The sequence below is a fragment of the Micromesistius poutassou genome (assembly GCF_964030765.1).
Source record: "Micromesistius poutassou genome assembly, chromosome: 4".
Lineage (NCBI taxonomy): Eukaryota > Metazoa > Chordata > Actinopteri > Gadiformes > Gadidae > Micromesistius > Micromesistius poutassou.
The window spans coordinates 2,515,642-2,533,119 of record NC_140274.1 but is presented as its reverse complement, the minus strand read 5'-3'; the positions used below and the strand labels follow the sequence as shown (position 1 = coordinate 2,533,119).

The 17,478-nt window shown below is 45.2% G+C and overlaps 4 protein-coding genes across 4 annotated transcripts in view; 2 read left to right on the top strand and 2 right to left on the bottom strand.

The window, feature by feature from the left end:
• Positions 1-1,269: 1,269 nt before the first annotated feature.
• LOC311342268 (small ribosomal subunit protein eS25-like) lies at positions 1,270-2,953 on the bottom strand. The gene is made up of 5 exons (XM_084467094.1): positions 2,894-2,953; positions 2,260-2,349; positions 1,983-2,166; positions 1,433-1,555; positions 1,270-1,338 (listed from the first exon to the last, which is right to left on the bottom strand). The coding sequence occupies exons 1-4, from the start codon at positions 2,894-2,896 to the stop codon at positions 1,437-1,439; spliced, it is 396 nt and encodes a 131-aa protein (XP_084323220.1). The 5' UTR covers positions 2,897-2,953; the 3' UTR covers positions 1,270-1,338; positions 1,433-1,436.
• A 256-nt stretch (positions 2,954-3,209) lies between these two features.
• On the top strand, positions 3,210-4,795 carry LOC311342262 (trafficking protein particle complex subunit 4). Its single transcript, XM_084467088.1, has 5 exons — positions 3,210-3,392; positions 3,664-3,838; positions 3,940-4,043; positions 4,264-4,390; positions 4,520-4,795. Exons 1-5 carry the CDS (start codon positions 3,218-3,220, stop codon positions 4,596-4,598), a joined length of 660 nt encoding a protein of 219 aa, XP_084323214.1. The 5' UTR covers positions 3,210-3,217; the 3' UTR covers positions 4,599-4,795.
• LOC311342248 (glucose-6-phosphate exchanger SLC37A4-like) lies at positions 4,700-9,716 on the bottom strand. The gene is made up of 8 exons (XM_084467077.1): positions 8,955-9,716; positions 7,859-8,091; positions 7,276-7,519; positions 6,403-6,561; positions 6,169-6,254; positions 5,781-5,894; positions 5,547-5,685; positions 4,700-5,390 (listed from the first exon to the last, which is right to left on the bottom strand). Exons 1-8 carry the CDS (start codon positions 9,100-9,102, stop codon positions 5,224-5,226), a joined length of 1,290 nt encoding a protein of 429 aa, XP_084323203.1. The 5' UTR covers positions 9,103-9,716; the 3' UTR covers positions 4,700-5,223.
• A 6,839-nt stretch (positions 9,717-16,555) lies between these two features.
• LOC311342374 (cilia- and flagella-associated protein 45-like) overlaps positions 16,556-17,478 on the top strand; it is a gene marked incomplete at both ends in the record, with an annotated part of 6,605 nt that continues 5,682 nt past the window's right edge. The window contains 2 exons of the mRNA XM_084467216.1: positions 16,556-16,630; positions 17,075-17,245. Coding sequence (XP_084323342.1) covers positions 16,556-16,630; positions 17,075-17,245 — 246 coding nt within the window. The remainder of the gene's footprint in view (positions 16,631-17,074; positions 17,246-17,478) is intronic.

The following is a 17,478-nucleotide window of genomic DNA, read 5'->3' as shown; positions in this document are numbered from 1 at the left end:
GATAGCCGAGTAATAGTTTCTTTGCATTACCCAGGTGACAACATAAGTTCATGTCATTATAGAAGGGTAAACGAGTTCTCTTACGAACGCTGATAGCAGCACAGCACAACATACCCAAGGGAGTGTGAGCAGTGGAAGAGACAAGGGCCCATGACTTTAAAGAGCCCTGCTCACGATGCACGCTTTAACAGCAAATCATCCAATTACATGGGTCTGCCTGATGAGCTACACATGCTTGTATAATGACGTGGGAAAACTAATGTAATCAATGTATTTTGAACAAAGATAATGGAAGGCATTGGGCTGTTAATAGCATTATCACTCAGGGATGCACACATGTAGGGTAGAAAAGACCAAGACGGATTAACTTAAGGCAACGATGCAGTCTATATAACCATATTAACATTATACATTTGTTAACGGGCACTTTAGACACACCTGCTCCCAACTATGACACAATACTAGTTTAAAGAAATATTTTATATTACTTTAAACTGCAACTAGGTGTAATGGAAACAAACTAGTACCAAAGGTTGGCCGCTGATCATTTGTGTTCGGCCAAAGAAGAAAACCTAGTCTCATTCATCTGGAGAAAAATACATCTTGAGACACTTAATTCAGCAACTTTGCTCATCGGTTCCTCCAAACATTTGGATACAGCCTCGACAATTAAAATCAAGCAGCCCTGCTGTTGATCCTCAAAGGTTGATCTGGCTTCAGACGAACAGGGATGTCAATAATCACCATTTTCCTACCAATTAATTAGCCTAGCATGAAGCCAGTGAGTCATTAGCTGTGGTTAGTAGAGGACTTCTGAATTGAGGAATTCAGGCATAGCAGCCCTCTCAGAGTAAAAGACTGGCTCTTAGATAGACTTAGTTAGACTACCTGATTGGTATCTTTATAGTCCAAGTGTACGGAACGTCCCAGATTCCACTTTTATTTATATCCTTTCTTATCAAGTCAAACTTCTGCACCACTTTCAGTTGTCCTGAAATTACTCTGAATGTGAACTACTTATCGGCAAGCTTAATTTCCAGTCAAATCCATCATTTTTTGTTTTTCATTTTTGCATCCTGTTTAAGGAAGCTGAACCTCTCCCTCCAACTGGGGGTTGCTACTTGTATGATTGCTACAGTTGAGAAGTCCAAAATGCAGATTTAATTTAAAACATATACAATACTCAAACACTATTGGTACAGTGACCTTGAAGGTAGTGCCTCTTCAGTGTGGCAGTAATGTGGACAGGGAGGAGAGCGAGACCAGATGAAGAGTTGCCTTTACTTTTTTTATTCCCCTTTCATTACAAACAGCTCACAAGACAGCCAAGCAGAACCACTGTAGGGAAAGCAAAAAAAAAAAACTGTTAAAGATCAGTTCACCGTACAGTCAAATCAAAACAATTTCTTAAGATTAAAACTATTCAACATACCAGTTTATGCTTTCTCTGCTTTAGTAGTGGCAGCCGCCGCTGCCTCTCCCTCCTCCTCTGGGCCCTTGGTGTTACGTGTGTAGATCAGCTGAGATCTGTGTTTGGACACCAGTTTGATCATGCCTAGCAGGTGGGAAGAACACATTGAACCTTGGTTAAATTTGCACATACAGAACTCTAAAGCATTTTCTCATCTTTCACATTCTAAAACCGGCTCTGGATTTGTATTCCGTTTTATATTATGCATCAAGCAAGTCCAGGATATTCAATGCCATGTGTGCTTTGTGATGAAGGTGCATTTATGTGGTTGAACAGCTCAAACCACCATTGCACGTTGAGATGAAGTGATTCAATTTAATAGTTAATAAATACAGATCCAAGTTAAGGTGCATCTCTTATCTGTCTGCAGTACACACCTTTCAAACTTAAAACAAGATACAAATACACAAATTTAATCTAGTTTCTGCTCAACAGAATTAAGAGGTAGACATGTGCCCAACTGTTCTCAGGGATGCTGTGCATGACACCAACAGCTGCTTGTTGAGCGTACCTTTGGTGAGCAGTTCCTGGAGGGCATTCCTGGCCAGGGAGCCACGGATCTTCAGCCTTTCAGAAACGACGGCGGGTGTGATGAGCTTGTAGTTAGGGACCTCCTTGTACAGCTTCTCGTATGTGGCCTTGTCGAAGAGGATCAAGTTGTTCAGCTTATCCCTGACCTTTCCCTTGGACCACTTCTACTCGGGCCAGACAAAAAGACAATGTTAGAAATATCAGGAGGTTGCATTCAAATGAATAAACGCACATGTCTAGGGGGTTGGGGAACATACCTTCTTCTTGGCCTTGCCTCCAGACTTGTTGACTGGGTCCTTGTCCTTTTTGGACTTCCCCGAGTCCTTCTTCTTATCCTGCTTGGGAGGCTAACAAATATAGACAACACATTACTAGAGCACTTTCATAACGTTACATATGGAGCGATTGTAGGGGTCTAAACCAAATTGTTGTAGCCAGATCATTCATTAAGTTACCCATCCGACTAAACATGAATAACATCTTGCATACAAAGGCATGGAAGACTAGACTAACCCTAAACGCACCTAATGACAGGAATTGATGGCCTTAGAATCCAAGTTCAAATTTTTTTAAAACCTATGAAAATACCTTTAAATGTCAGATACGGGTGGGAGTTATCGGATATGTTGAGGTTTTATCGAGGTTATTGTATGACATCTCTCGCTCTGCGCCTAGTAGCATGAGAGCATGGTTGAAAGTAGCGTTACCCTAGCAAGCTACATGCTAAACGGATTGCATGTGCGTATTGCGAAGTTTAAGGCAATATTTCGATGTAATAATGAACCATCCCAAACTGCAGTAAAATTCCGGATAATTCATAACGACATTTATTTAACTAAAGGCTGAATAACGAACAAATTCGCCTCTTAAATGGGTGATTCTCATGCTCACCATGTTTCCTCGTCAAGATGTCGGAGGGAAAGGAAGTCGCTCCGTGCAGGCAGCCCTTAGACAACCCGTACTTACGGATGTGGAACACGGGGGCTTCTGGGAAATGGAGTTGTTTAGCGCTTCGGTCTTTTTTTGCTGTTACGTTATATTAATATATTACATTTATTTTTTAGTATGTATATATGGAGACCAAAATATAATCACTTGGTTTGGGAGGATAAGACGGCGTCAGATAATTTTGTGACAACATTATTTTGCGTGACAGCCATTTCCGGACAGACGGGGTCACATGACAGTTTCGTCAGCTGGACACACGTCGCAGAGATGGCGATCTTCAGTGTTTATCTGGTGAATAAGGCCGGGGGATTAATCTACCAGTATGACAACTATGTTCCCCGAGCAGAGGCAGAAAAAACATTTAGCTATCCTTTAGATCTGGTGCTCAAAATCCACGACGAGAAGGTGATTGTGTCATTTGGACAACGAGACGGAATCCGAGGTAATGTGGAGATGCATTTTCACATAACATGAGATGGCTGACGTTCTGCAGGTTTTTGGCCACATATTCTGATGCACTTTATAATAAAGTCTCTTATATCTCATTGTCATTGGTCGTAAACCAACATGCTTTCAATCGATTTTTCTGATCAATGACAGTATAAACATAAGAAAGGTCTGCCATATGCCATGGTCCACAATGACAGCCACAGACCACTTCTAATTGGTCGTTTAGTGTATTGCTTTGTAACTGGTCCTGTGTACATTCCCAGTGGGACATGCAGTGCTCTCTATTAACGGAGTGGACGTGATGGGGAAGAACACCGCCGATGGGAAGGACGTTATTGAATATCTGAAGGACTCCTCAAACTACCCGGTGTCTATTCGTTTCGGACGGGCCCGTTTGAGCTCCAACGAGAAGCTGATGCTGGCCTCTATGTTCCACTCGTAAGTCCACTGTGTCCACGTGGACGTTTTCATCAATGGTTCTTCAATTGTAAGACGCACCAAATAGATAGCAAGTCGTTCTGTGTTTATTATGCTTCTAGGTTGTTTGCGATTGGTTCACAACTGTCCCCGGAAGTCGGCAGTTCTGGGATAGAGATGTTGGAAACGGATGTCTTTAAACTGCATTGCTTCCAGACACTAACTGGTAATTTGGATAAATGAGTGACTTATGCCCCATTATTCCAACGTATCCCTATTGTAAACCATGCTGTACGTTTGAGGTACAAATATATGATCTGCCAAATAAAATCTATTTAATACTGTGTATACCCAAATGTAAATATCAAAGATGCAAGATATATTTTAATTGCAAGTTATCTGCTTATTTGTGACTTCTGAATATCTGTTCTCCAATCTTGTTTAAGGGATAAAGTTTATAGTCCTGGCAGATCCACGGCAGTCTGGCATTGATGCATTGCTGAGAAAGATTTATGAGATCTATTCAGACTTTGCCCTCAAGAACCCATTTTACTCTCTGGAGATGCCTATCAGGTAACTATGGATTTGAAGATAGATGAAGATAGCTTGATCAAAAAGCATAAAAGTCTTACACGTAACCACTTTCACAAATGTTGGCTGCAATGATGTGCCGGTCTTGCTTTAAGTGCTTTTGTCTTTCAGGTGTGAACTTTTTGATCAGAATTTGAAGACTGCATTAGAGGTGGCAGAGAAGGCTGGAAACTTTGGACCTGGTTCTTGAACTTGAGAAGACCAAACTAGACTGCCTTAACTAGGTCATGTATATTCAAAACAGATGTGTTGAACTTGTAACTGGGAAGCAAGTACCGTTGAGACACATTCTAATGTTTGATTTTTGCTAATGTGGTTATATTTGTTGCATTGTAAATATGACATGTTGTGTAAATACTTTGGGAATAAATTCCTGTTCATATCTTTGTCTTTTCTGCAATTCATGTTTGAAATCATATCCCACCTCATCTAACCGTTTAGCATATTTAGCTGACATTTGTATGATAATGCTTGAATTATACAACATGAGAGTGAGAGAGAACTATGAACAAAATGTAGTTGACATTATGATTCCTTAAAATATGACCATACACCCCATAAATGTACTCACTTGAACAATATTTACAGTTCCCAGCAATATTATTGAAAGTTGTTAAAAATATATACTTTATGAATATGATACACCTTTCGAAAAATGTTTGCAAAAAATGCAGCACCATGAATGTATGTGACAATGTTTCATACAATGGACACACATTGTACCATAAAAAGTGGAAAGATACAAAGGTGAATTATCCATTCTGAATCAATTTCCTTCTTGGCAGCGGTGAATGATGATGTGCGACCAGCGATATCTAATCTGCCTTCTTTGAAATGTGTCCCATCTTGGTTCTGATGTTGCGCATCAGGAAGAAGGCCACCGCAGTGATGAGGCAAGTGATCTCAGCCACCCAGAAGGCCGTTTCCCAACTGTAGTGTTTGGCGATGGTGCTGAAGGGCAGGCCGGACAAGAAACCACCAACTGGCAAAAGAATAGGCAATCGGCAATGAGTTTAAAGCACACAAAATAAGCCTGGGATAGTGTAACACGAGTGTTATCCTCGTATTACACTAATAGGATTAGTGTAATCCTATTCTGAAATATAATATATCTTTAAAACAAATAGGACAAACTTACCGTTGGCCATCAGAGCAACAATAGCATGGGATGTCCCACAGTAGTTGGATGGAGCGCTCTCATTGGCTATCACCCCAAATAACGCTATTGGTCCATAAGAAGAGAAGCCAAACGCAGCTCCCAAAAACAGAATCCACATCTATAGATGGGGATACACGTTAAAAAAGACCATTATTTCTTGTTATTTTCACACGTATCCTGTCTGGATGAACGTTTGAAACGGTGAAGTGTTACCTTGGGGCTGTCAGGAGTGACAGTGAGTCTGAAGAGGAACATGGACACAAACATTCCCGCCATCATGCAGATCAGGAGGAAGTGACGAGGGTTTCCATAGGCCTTCATGCCTTGCTGCACAAAATATGAAACATGAAATTATAAAATAAGAAAGCAAGAAAATTAGGTGATCAAATAATATATATTTTTGGACAAACGTATAGTGATAGTATGTTGATACTCAATCAAGATTTTAACTCATGAATATGGTAACAATAATTAGTAGTACAATTGAAGCCCCAAATGGATTTTATCTCTCATGCCAAAGCACAGGATCTAAAAAAAAGGCTTTGAGCAAGTCCTCACAGTGTGCTATGTATGAATAGAACCAGACTATGAATGAGATCACCTTGGCAACAGCCTTGTCAGAAAAGTATCCTGCTGCTAGACTGCCCAGTAGACCACCAAGCTCCAGAGAACTCATGTATGAGCTGCCTATGTGAACAGAAAGTTAGAAATACCACAGCACCTGACACCCTGTTTCCTTTTAAAGATGAATACTAGATCAAAAATATATTCACAGTATATTCACTTCTAACATGTTGGTAGAATGATTTGCAGGCATAGCCCTTCCCAACCCTACCCATGAGTGCAGACTGTCCCTTGTCCTGAATGAGGAAGAGCTGGCCCCAGTCGGTGCAGGCCGTCTTCACCCCAAACACAACCAGGTAGGCACAGGAGAGCAGCCACAAGTAAGGGGACAGCAGGAACTCCTTCAGGGTGCTCTCGTCACTGGACAGCCCTGAGGCAGCCGGGAGAGAGAAGAGGACTTTAATAACACACGATACTGTGATAATACCTTCCGTTGGACATGCTAGCTGTGATTAGCATGAATCAGAGGTGGAACGTGTCGGTTTAATACAAAAAAGTAAATGCCCCCTTTTGAAACAACCACGTAGAATATGTTTTGTTGTAAACAGGGGCATATAAACGGAATAGCATGGGATTAACATGGACATTCACATCAAGAACCTTCAATTGTCCACATCTACAAGTAAATAGTATTTCCCTTCATTTGTACAAAACAAGTGATTGTGAAATGCCAAGTCAGCAAAAGGATCCCAACATCAACACATGACGTATCTGCACGCTCATTGCTGACGTCAAGCTCACTTGGTGCATGCTAACCTAAACTCTGCTCATGCACACTCGTCACATGTGAGGGGCATGCTGGGTACAGAGTCCGCCGTGTCCCTGAACATTAGATGTCGTGGGGACATGCTGAACCACACAATGCAGGCTCCATTGTTGATTGCAACATACCATAAACATCATAAAGCTTTTCTGTCCCCCAAAAAAATCTAAAGTCTGGCTTTTTTAAATGGTTTCATACGATAAGTGAGTGGAGAATTTGATGAACATTTTAAGTCCCCTTCACAATCATCCACTTTTCTGGACTTGGCCTCAAGCTCACACTCACCCACTTTGCCTGTCTTGGCCTCCACCTCCCACTCACCTGCTTTGCCCTTCTTGGCTGCTGTCTCAATGTTGGGCAGGCCCACGTCCTTGGGCTCGTTCTTAATGACCAGCAGGCACACGAAGGAGAGCACCACACAAATCATCCCCGAGACGAACAGCGTTGTCCTCCAGCTGTAGCTCTGGGCCATCACCGTGGCGATGATGGGTCCCAGACTGCCAGCCAGATTCATGCTGCAGGAGAGGATGGCCCACCACGTGCCGAACTGAGAGGGCTCGAACCACTGTCAGGACAAAGGGGGAAGATATCCGGTATAGAGGACATCATGTATAGGGTACTAAAGGGCCAACCCAAGAGGGATTAATGTAGGCGCTTCTGTCTAGTTAGAAACAGAAGGGTTATTCATCACCTTGCCTGGTTTCACAAGGGTACGGCGGTTGTTTTTCTCTACTCAAGTGAAGTACCAGAGTTACATAGCTAAGAGACGTTGTTATTCCCTGCAGTTCACTCTCCCACTGTTACTATCAAACACTCATTATGAATCAATGTGCGTGCGTGCGTGCGTGCATGTGTGCGGCTCCCATGCCTTCTACGCATCTCTCTATGCGGACGCGTCGGGTACCTTGCGCAGCACCCGTCCGCAGGGGGGCCAGCCCAGGCCCTGGCCCAGGCCGTTGAGGAACCAGAGGCCAGAGAAGACGGCCACGGTGGAGGACCAGGAGAACAGCACGTTGATGCCCCCCACCAGGAACAGGCCGATGGAGAAGAGCCAGCGGGCGCTGATCTGGTCCGAGAGCACGCCGCTGATGAACTTACTGATGGCGTAGGCCAGCGACTGGCTGCTGGTGATCATGCCTGGAGGCCGTAGGGATGGGGAGGTGGAGCATGAATAGAATTGATATGAAAATGCTCATAACAATAATCAAGCCTAGGCCTGGGCAATAAAACAATAAATGATCGTATTGTGATAGACTTTTGATCAATATCAATATAAAACATGTTCAGTATGTATCATAAGAGACTCGACCACCGAACCTAGCAGCTGGATTTGTTACAGAAACATGGTTCTGTACTTATTTACAATATTTGAGTGTTTTTCATTGTTGTGTTGACATTGGAGTATTTATCAATGAAGAACAGTTGAAGGTCATATTCAGTGTTAAACAGAAGTGTTTAAATCCAGCATGGTAATTCCTAGTCTTTTTAGGTCATTAAAAAGATCAATAGTTATCGATATCGATCAATATGATCAAGTTATATTGTGATATGTCTTTCAGCCATATTGCCCAGGCCTAATCAAGCCTTACAACACACATTAGTCAATGATGGTGCTGGCTTTGAGGGTTGGTGATTTATTCATACAGTATATCGACAGCCATTACACAGAGTGTTTTTATTTTTCTCCAAATAATAACTGGGGATGGTAGGATACGTCCAGGTGGCAGCAACCTTTATGTAGCTGGAAAGGTTAGACTTGTACTTCACCTGGTGGTAACCAACGTGTCTAACTGTTTATCATTGATCACCTCTCAGTTCTACCTGGGGGAGGATTACATCTACAGCAAAATCATCAAATCAATACAAGGGGATAGTTTCAGTCGGATGATTAAATCAGGCAAACCAACGTCCCTGGGGCCAACAACGCAACGTTGGTTAACGATGTATTACCGGTCAAGCTAAAGAATTAACCAGATTTTGACAAACAACATATCTCATACCCAGGTCATCTTTGTCCAGCGTGATCTCTTGCATGAGGGAGGGCATCACAAAAGAAAAAGTCTTTCTGTTGAAGTAGTACAGCGTGTAGCCAACAAACATGGCCAAAAAGATAGTGGTGCGGTAGTATCCATAGCTCGGTTTACCCATCGCTGGTTTGGGTCCCTGCAAAAGTGCAATAGGCCTACTTGTGAAGTATTTGTGAAATTACCAACAGAAGATGTCCAAGATCTGTAGTGTGTGTCAGGTATCAGCTCTCTGATGCCATTGAAGCCGACAGTGAACTTTGCATCATAAGCCACAGTACAGATCGTTACAGGCTTGTACCGCGGTGGTGAGATGTAATCAATAGGTGAGGTTAATGGTCAACTTCTCAACCCTGAGATTTGACCATACACATGCGCACACACACGCACAAACGCACGAACGCACGCACACTTCGGAGGACTGCAGTTATGAATCAAGGAACTCAATCCAGAAAACAAAAACATAAAAACATCACTTGGTGTTTTTCACGGGATGTCCGTGTCAGAGTTCATCTGCCGTCCCCCACGGCTGTTAGTCAGTCAGCCCGATGAGGTTAATGATTTATTGCGAAATTGAGTGAAAACTCGTCCAGTCCAGCTGTTGGGATTTTAAGCGCTTCTTTTAAGCCGTCGCAAAGAGATCTTGCCAATTCATATGCAAACTAATCAAAATCAAAATCAAAATCGGAATAGTGTCCCATTGGCTTACTTTGACGTGGCATGAGTCAGAGAGTATCCGTTTAACAGCATGTTTATGATATAGTCCTATATGGTCGGAACCCATAATGATCCATGAAAGCCCTGTTATCCCACATCGAGAAGTTAAACTATATTTTTAGAGCTCCCCCTATTGGTTACCTACTCGAGCTGTCATTATCTGGTGAAGAGAAGGCATCATCTGATAAATTATCAAAAAAATAATAATGAAATAGTCAAACCCAGAGTATGGCTCTGGTCCAGTAGCGTAGCCAGGATTTTTCAACATTGTGGACTTTTGCGAAGTAGGGTGGGCCACTATTTTTACATTCATTTTTTTTTTATTTCGATATAGGCAGTACAGCAATTTTCCCAAAAATAAACAACACGTGATTTCATCACAGATCAGACGATTAATGGCAAACAATCATAGGCTACATTGATAATTGATACTTTATTCATTCCCAGGGGGAATTAAAGGCATCATCCATGCATGCGCGCGCTTTGTAACCATGTCACAAAAAAAAGACCGGTCTGTACAGCCTGAACCCAAAACATTGATTCTGAAGAAGGTAGTCTACTACTCAAAATAACAAAACATAACAGAACAACTTCTGTTAACCAAGAAGACGATTGAGTTCAACAAACATTTCGGGGATTTTCAATTCGGTGCGTGCGTGCGTGCTGAGTGTGAGTGCAGTGCGCAAGCGAGCGAGAGAGAGAAAGAGAGAGAGATGAACTCGGAGCTAAATGGTGGCCACTGAATTGGGAGGCATTGCCTGGTCTTTATATTAATCGGCGATCAACGTATAAAAAGTTTCGTTGTTTTCATTTAACACACTTTTTATTTTACGCAACAGCAGAGCTGCGGCAGCCTCCAGCAAGTCGTTTTGGGTGTCTGGGCTCAGAACGCTGCGGCCGCCTATCTTTATCCAATCAGAATTAAGCGCAGAATATAAAAAATGAACAAAAATAGCATTTCTGTAAATATTTGTAACATAGTGATACTTTATTGAAACTAAATCGATCTCACACATGTGTGTGACATTATAATATGGGCTATTTTTGTGTTCCTTGAATTTCAAACTGCCGAATTTTACACTTTTGATAGGGTGCTGTCAATCATAGCGGCACTGGCCCACGTTGACCCTAATGTGGCTACGCGCATGCTCCGGTCAAACCCTGTCAGGAAGGGGAGAGGGCACGTGGACAGAGACGCCTCCCTCTTCCTCCTCCGAGGTTCCAGGCGTGTTGTCATAGCAACACGACAACAAACACACATCTGAACCTTTAAACCAGCATCCGGGTCTCGTATCCATAGCAACTAAACGGCGGCGATGCGGTGCGATTGGCATACACCGTAAACATTTTTATTACAGCAAATAAAGGAAAAGCTGCCCCTTTCTCATTTTCTGAGCTCAGAAATAGACCTACCCGAGGATCATGGTAAGTGGTCAAATTATTAATATATATCCAATGTTTCTTTCTTCCTTGCTCTGTTTACCAGGTACAGCGCACATGAACCCACATCTCCACATCCCTGTCAACCTGCCGGTTATATCAGAGCAATGAGCTCATTGCCATCCATAGTCCCTGGGCAGGTTATTACAAACGTGTGGCCTAATATTACCAACAGTGCTTCAGCCAGCACTAGAGTAACGCCTCAACACAACACAATAAAACACAAAGAAAGACAAAACACTGCAAAGGTAACAAACGTCTGTAAAAACAGTGAGTCTGTGAATGACTTGGCGGAGATGAGGTAGTGTGATTCCTCATGATTGGGGCGACAGTAGCTCAGGAGGTAGGGCGGGTTGGCTGGTAACCTGAAGGTTGCTGGTTCAATCCCCGGCGTTGCGGTGTCCCTGAGCCAGACACCTCACCCTGACTGCTCCTGTCGAGCTGGCTGTTGACTCAACCGTCAGCTCAGTCACCGTTGATGACCTGTCAGCCGCAGAGCTCGGGGGCGTCCACCTCCCGGCGCAGTGGGAGCAGCAAGACGCGTCGCTACCGCACCCTGGCCCCCAGCTCCCAGATAGACGAGAGCCTGTTCGGGGCCCCCAAACTAGTAAGTCGCTGTTGGGGTCAACGTGCAGAATTCATATGCAAAGTGATAGGTGTGAATGTCTCATCAGGATACAAATATCTGCATTAAATTAGTTGTTTATGTACAAATGTGCATATATGTCGTCCCCCAGCAATCGCCGCAAGACAACCCGAAATCGGACCCCCGGAGAGGCAGAGGCCCCCCTGCCAGAGAGCAGGCGCGCTCCGCCCCGCTGCAGAGGACCAAGCGCCCCCAGACCCTCCGCATCATCACCAAGGACCTCATCCGGGAGCTGAAGTAGGGAGGTTTAAACACTTGTTCTGATGGCTGGTGTATTCCTCAGTTGATAGTCCAGTAGGTCATTTGAGGACAAAGGTTGAATGCTAATTTACCCCCGGCTGTTGATGATCTAATCAAATCTAAAAATGAGTCTGCAAACATGTTGTTGCAAATGAACGACATTTCTCAGATGGCATCGAAGTTCCTTCTCATTCAAGAATCTCATCAAGTCGCAATATAGCTAGCTAGTGTCTCCGAATATCCCATCCCAATGTTAGACACTAGGCCTATGTTATGTATGAAACATCATATTCAACATTCCAGATTAAAGGGGCGATATTGTTTCACCAGGTGTGAGTGTGATTAGCCATTGCAGGCCGTTTCCTGTGTTTTAGTGACATCAAAAGTGGGTGTTTCCCCTAGATTTACATTTAGGGCATTTAGCGGACACTTTTATCCAAAGTGACTTACAATAAGTACATTTGTCATAAGAAGTGAAACAATATATCGCTGTCGGTACAGTAAAGATGTTCATAGAACCAAGTGCAAGTACTAACAATCGCTAGGCTAACCCATTCCCCGTATACAGCAGTGATAGCTAGCTACTGCAGATGCTACACAATTAAGTACTATGAATAAATACAACGTACATTAAGCGCGTACATTAAGTGTGTTCATTAAGTGCATACATTAAGGGACAAACATGCAAGGTTTGGACAAGGAGCCATTCCATGTTACCTGATAGGTGCGATTCATCAGGTAGGATGTGAACCAGGCTAGGGCAGATTCAGCAATGCCAAGTTCGGCGAGAATGGCGAGGAGGATCTGGTGGTTCACCGTGTCAAATGCTGCAGACAGGTCGAGGAGAATGAGAACCGATGAGAGGGACGAGGTTCTGGCAGCACAGAGGGACTCAGTCACTGCGAGGAGAGCCGTCTCAGTGGAGTGTGCCTTCTTGAAGCCTGACTGGTGAGGGTCAGAGATACCGATCTGTAGTTCTGGATGTGGGTGGTGTCAAGGGTTGGTTTTTTGAGGAGAGGCTTTATTCTGGCAGTCTTAAAAGACGCTAAAAGACGCTGGAACAATGCCTGAAGTGAGGGAGGAGTTGATAAGGGTGGTGAGTAATGGCAGGATGTCGCTCGAGACGGCCTGGTGGAGTGAGGAAGGGATAGAGTCAAGGGGCAGGTGGTGGCATGGTTAGACTTAACTAGATGTATGATGGCTAGATAAATCTAGGTGGACATGCCCACTTGTGATGTCACTAAAACACAGGAAAAGGCAGATTTTCAAACGGCTTGTCATGGCTAATCACCTGGTGGAATAATATCACAGGACACACCCACTCATATGACCATCACTGTTCTGCCGATTGCCCCGTTGTGACCAGGATTCCCAGTGAAGATCCTTCCGGAACGTCCATCATCCTGCCACCGATAGAGGTGTCGCGGCTGACCACGTCATCCCGCGTGCTCAGCAAGCAGCAGAGGGAGGCCGTGGAGGAGTCCCTGGAGCAGAGGAAGGAGGCTCTCATGGTGAAGGCAGCGCTGCTTTACACTCCACTGACGACAGGGCTCAGACCTCAGCACGTCACGTCACAGTGACCACCACCATTTTGGAAGCACAGGAGTATTGGAATGTTAGTTGTTGGGTTGTTGGTAGTAGTGTTTGTCGGTCATTTGTAATTAATCTGTGAAATGATTTTCACAGATTTCCCCCCCCCCTCTTCGTTCTGTGGACCCATCATCTGCAGGAAGACCCGCTTGGGTTGGATGCACTGCATGGGTGGCAGTGCAGTGAAGGTCAGGGGTTTGAGAGACCAGACTCAAGCGGCAGAAGCTGGCTCTGGGGACGTGGAACGTCAACTCACCAGTGGCGATTTCTCTAAGACTGCAAGGGAAGCTCAGCTTCCCCTAAAATTAAAAAAATTAAATGGTCAAATATATACTGTTTTGTTAACATTTCATTGACTAAAAATGCGTTAGAACACGTCCATCTCGAAGATGAGTTCGTTCAGAATCAGTTGCTTATCGCAGGTCGACTGACTCGATTTCCTTCTCATACTCGTCCATCCACTTCAATGGGGCTGCATAGAACAGCCTTTTTTAGTGCGTCGAAAGTTGACGGTCATTGGATAATCTGCGATTATGTCCCTCCCTCGGACGCTCAGCATATCTGGGGGTGAATGGAGGAGTGGACTGGCCTGGACGCTGGGCTTCTGCGTGATGATTGGAGGGTCTGCGAAAGACTGAGTTGCCGTTTGATTGACAGCGATTTTGAACTATAAAAAGTCGCCCGAGCTGTCTTCATTCCTCAGTCCCATCGCGGATTTTCCAAGCGAGTCAAAAGACGAACTGCAACCTATTTCTTGATATTTGCTTGGCGAAATTACTAGACAATTTTCATCGTACATTTCATACACTTATTCACACAATTCCTTGCTTCAGTTTAACATAATTCCCACATTTCCTTGTTCAAGTTTAATATTGTTTTGGTAGTTGGCCATCACTTTGATTCAGGGAGCCTGAGGTCTGAACTTCAAGTCCTGTATTCAGATCAGTACTTGCAGGGTGACAGGGGAAAGCTGTGTGATTTCTTGGTGTTCCTTAAAGACATGGAGTTGGACAATGCAATGCCTCAGCTTTACAAACTGTTATTAGTGGCAACAATTGGAGCTACATCTGCAGGTGTAGAAAGGAGCTTCTCCTGTTTAAAGTGGCTCAAGTCCTACACCTAACACAATGGTGTAGGACTTGCAGCCTAGCTCTGCTGGCCATTGAGAGGACACTAGTCAAGTCACTGGAAAAGACAGCTAGTTGGTATGACAGAGCATTTTCTTGAAAAGGAGCATCATTTACATATACATAAATTTACAATTTATATGATAACCGATAGCCGAAAATGAGCTTCCCCTCTTTGAAAGACCAGCAGCCGCCACTGCAACTCACTGTGGGGAAAGGAACTGGAGCTTGAGTGGGAGGTGGAGCGCTACCAATTAGATCTGGTGGGGCTTACCTCTACGCAGTTCTCAGCTCTGGTACCATACTCCTGGATAGGGGTTGGACTCTATTCTTCTCCGGAGTTGCCCAGGGCATGAGGTGCCCGGCGGGTATGGGGATTCTCATATATCCCCGGCTGAGCACCGCAGTGTTGGAGTTTACCCCGGTGGACGAGAGGGTCACCTCCTTACGCCTAAGGGTGTTGGGGGGGATAACTCTTATTTGTGTTGTTTGTGCGAACGGCAGTCCAGAGTATTCTGCATGTTGGAGACATTCTGAATGGAGTCCTGCATGGGGCTCCAGTAAGGGACTCCGTAGTTCTGCTGGGAAACTTCAATGACCACGTGGGCAACGATGGAGACACCTAGGGAGGCGTGGTGGGAAAGAATGGCCTCCCTGATCTAGATCAGAGCAGTCGTCTGTTGTTAGCCTTCTGTGCTAGTCATGGATTGTCTATAACAAACACCATGTTCAAACATGAGGATGCTCATAAATGTACCTGGTACCAGAGTACCCTAGGCCATGATCATGTCATCAGATCTGAGGCCGCATGTTTTGGACACTCAGGTGAAGAGAAGGGCGGAACTGTTAACCGACCACCATCTGGTGGTGAGTTGGATCAGGGAATGGGGGAAGACTCTGGACAGACCTGGTAAGCCCAAACGGGTAGGGTGGGTGAATTGGGAACATCTGGAGGATGCCCCCCGTTCGAGGGATCTTCAACTCATACCTCCGGCTGAGCTTTTCTGGCATCCCTTTGGAGGTTGGGGCATTGAGCCAGAGTGGGTGGTGTTCCAAACCTCCATTGCTGAAGCTGCAGTGGTGATCTGCGGCCTCAAGGTCTTAGGTGCATCAAGGGGCGGTAACCCTCGGACACTGTGGTGGACACCAGTGGTCAGGGAAGCTGTCCGACTGAAGCAGGAGGCCTTCCGGGACATGTTATCCCAGAGGACTCCAGAGGCAGTGGCAGGGTACCGACAGGATCGAAGGGCCATGGAGAAGGACTTTCAGTCGGCACCAAAGTGTTTCTGGAAGACCATCCGGCACCTCAGGAGGGGGAAATGGGGAACCATCCAAGCTGTGTACAGTAAGGATGGGACTCTGTTGACCTCAACTGAGGAGGTAGTCGAACACTGAAGGGAACACTGAGGAAATCCTGAATCTGACTAACACACCCTCTATGATGAAGGCAGAGCTTGAGGCTGATGGGGGTTGTCGTCAATTTCCCTGGTGGAAGTTACTGAGGTAGTCAAACATCTCCACAGCCCCAGGGATTGATGAGATCCAGATAGAAATGCTGAAAGCTATGGCAACCGGGGTGGTGGTTCCCTTGTTCAAAAAGGGGGACCAGAGAGGGTGTGCCAATTACTGGGTTATCACACTACTCAGCCTCCCTGGTAAAGTCTACTCCAAGGTGCTGGAAAGGAGGGTTTCGGCCAATCATCGAAACTGATTGAAGAGAAACAATGCGGTTTCCGCCTGGACGTGGAACCACGGACCAGCTCTTCACTCTCGCAAGTATCCTGGAGGGGGCCTGGGAGTATGCCCATCCGGTCTACATGTGTTTTGTGGAACTGGAGAAGGTGTATGACCGGGTCCCCGGGGATATACTGTGGGAGGTTCTGCGGCAGCAAGTCAGTTTTGTTCCAGATGGGTGTTGGCCTCCACCGGGGCTGCGCTTTGTCACCAATCCTGTTTGTGATATTCATGGACAGGATATCGAGGCGTAGTCGTGGTGGGGAGGGGTTGCAGTTGGGTGGTGTGAGGATCTCATCAGGGATTTTTGCAGATGATGTGGTCCTGATGGCATCATTGGCCTGCGGCACTCACTGGGTCCTCTCGCAACCGAGTAGCGTGAAGCTGCTGGGATGAGGATCAGCACCGCTAAATCTGAGGCCACGACTCTCCGGGTAGGAAAGGAGTCCTTAGCCCAAGTACCTTTGGATCTTGTTCGAGAGTAAGCCCTGCACTGAAAGTTGAGACAAAGGCAAAAATGAACATCGATATAATTCACTTTCAGATAAAGAAAAACGTTCAGCTCTTTTGTCCAATCAAGTCACGGCGTGATGTTTGGACAGGATGCCGTTGAGGAGCGGAAGGCCCAGATGCACCAGGCCAACATGTCCCGCAGGAAGAACCAGGCTCTGAATGAGCTGGAGGAGGAGGCTCGGGACCAGGCCCAGTACCTGCTGGAGAAGGCCAACGCCATGCGGATGGAGCAGGAGGATGAGGTCAAGAGGCTCAACGAGGTGACTGGCGCCGCGCCCCCCACCACACAACAGATACACATCCTCAAACAGCTGCTAGAGAGCTACTGAAGACCCAAACAACACACACAACATATACACATCCTACAGAACAGAGACACAGCTGCTAGAGTCCTACTGAAGACCCAAACAGAAGATGACACATTTTTGGTTTTCCCCATTTCTGATTGGCCGATATGGACACCATTAACGCACCACCAGGAACCACTTCCAAT

What these genes read in the sequence shown, in the direction of transcription:
- LOC311342268 (XM_084467094.1), bottom strand. An exon ending in GAGGCAAGGCCAAGAAGAAG is followed by an intron (nt 2,167 to 2,259) that starts GTATGTTCCCCA and finishes TGGCCCGAGTAG; the next exon opens with AAGTGGTCCAAGGGAAAGGT. An exon ending in CCAGGAACTGCTCACCAAAG is followed by an intron (nt 1,556 to 1,982) that starts GTACGCTCAACA and finishes CCCACCTGCTAG; the next exon opens with GCATGATCAAACTGGTGTCC.
- LOC311342262 (XM_084467088.1), top strand. Translation starts at nt 3,218, where the DNA reads ATGGCGATCTTCAGTGTTTATCTGGTGAATAAGGCCGGGGGATTAATC. An exon ending in ACAACGAGACGGAATCCGAG is followed by an intron (nt 3,393 to 3,663) that starts GTAATGTGGAGA and finishes GTACATTCCCAG; the next exon opens with TGGGACATGCAGTGCTCTCT. An exon ending in CTGGCCTCTATGTTCCACTC is followed by an intron (nt 3,839 to 3,939) that starts GTAAGTCCACTG and finishes TTATGCTTCTAG; the next exon opens with GTTGTTTGCGATTGGTTCAC.
- LOC311342248 (XM_084467077.1), bottom strand. Translation starts at nt 9,102, where the DNA reads ATGGGTAAACCGAGCTATGGATACTACCGCACCACTATCTTTTTGGCC. An exon ending in GCGGACGGGTGCTGCGCAAG is followed by an intron (nt 7,520 to 7,858) that starts GTACCCGACGCG and finishes TTGTCCTGACAG; the next exon opens with TGGTTCGAGCCCTCTCAGTT. An exon ending in AGCCAAGAAGGGCAAAGCAG is followed by an intron (nt 6,562 to 7,275) that starts GTGAGTGGGAGG and finishes CGGCTGCCTCAG; the next exon opens with GGCTGTCCAGTGACGAGAGC.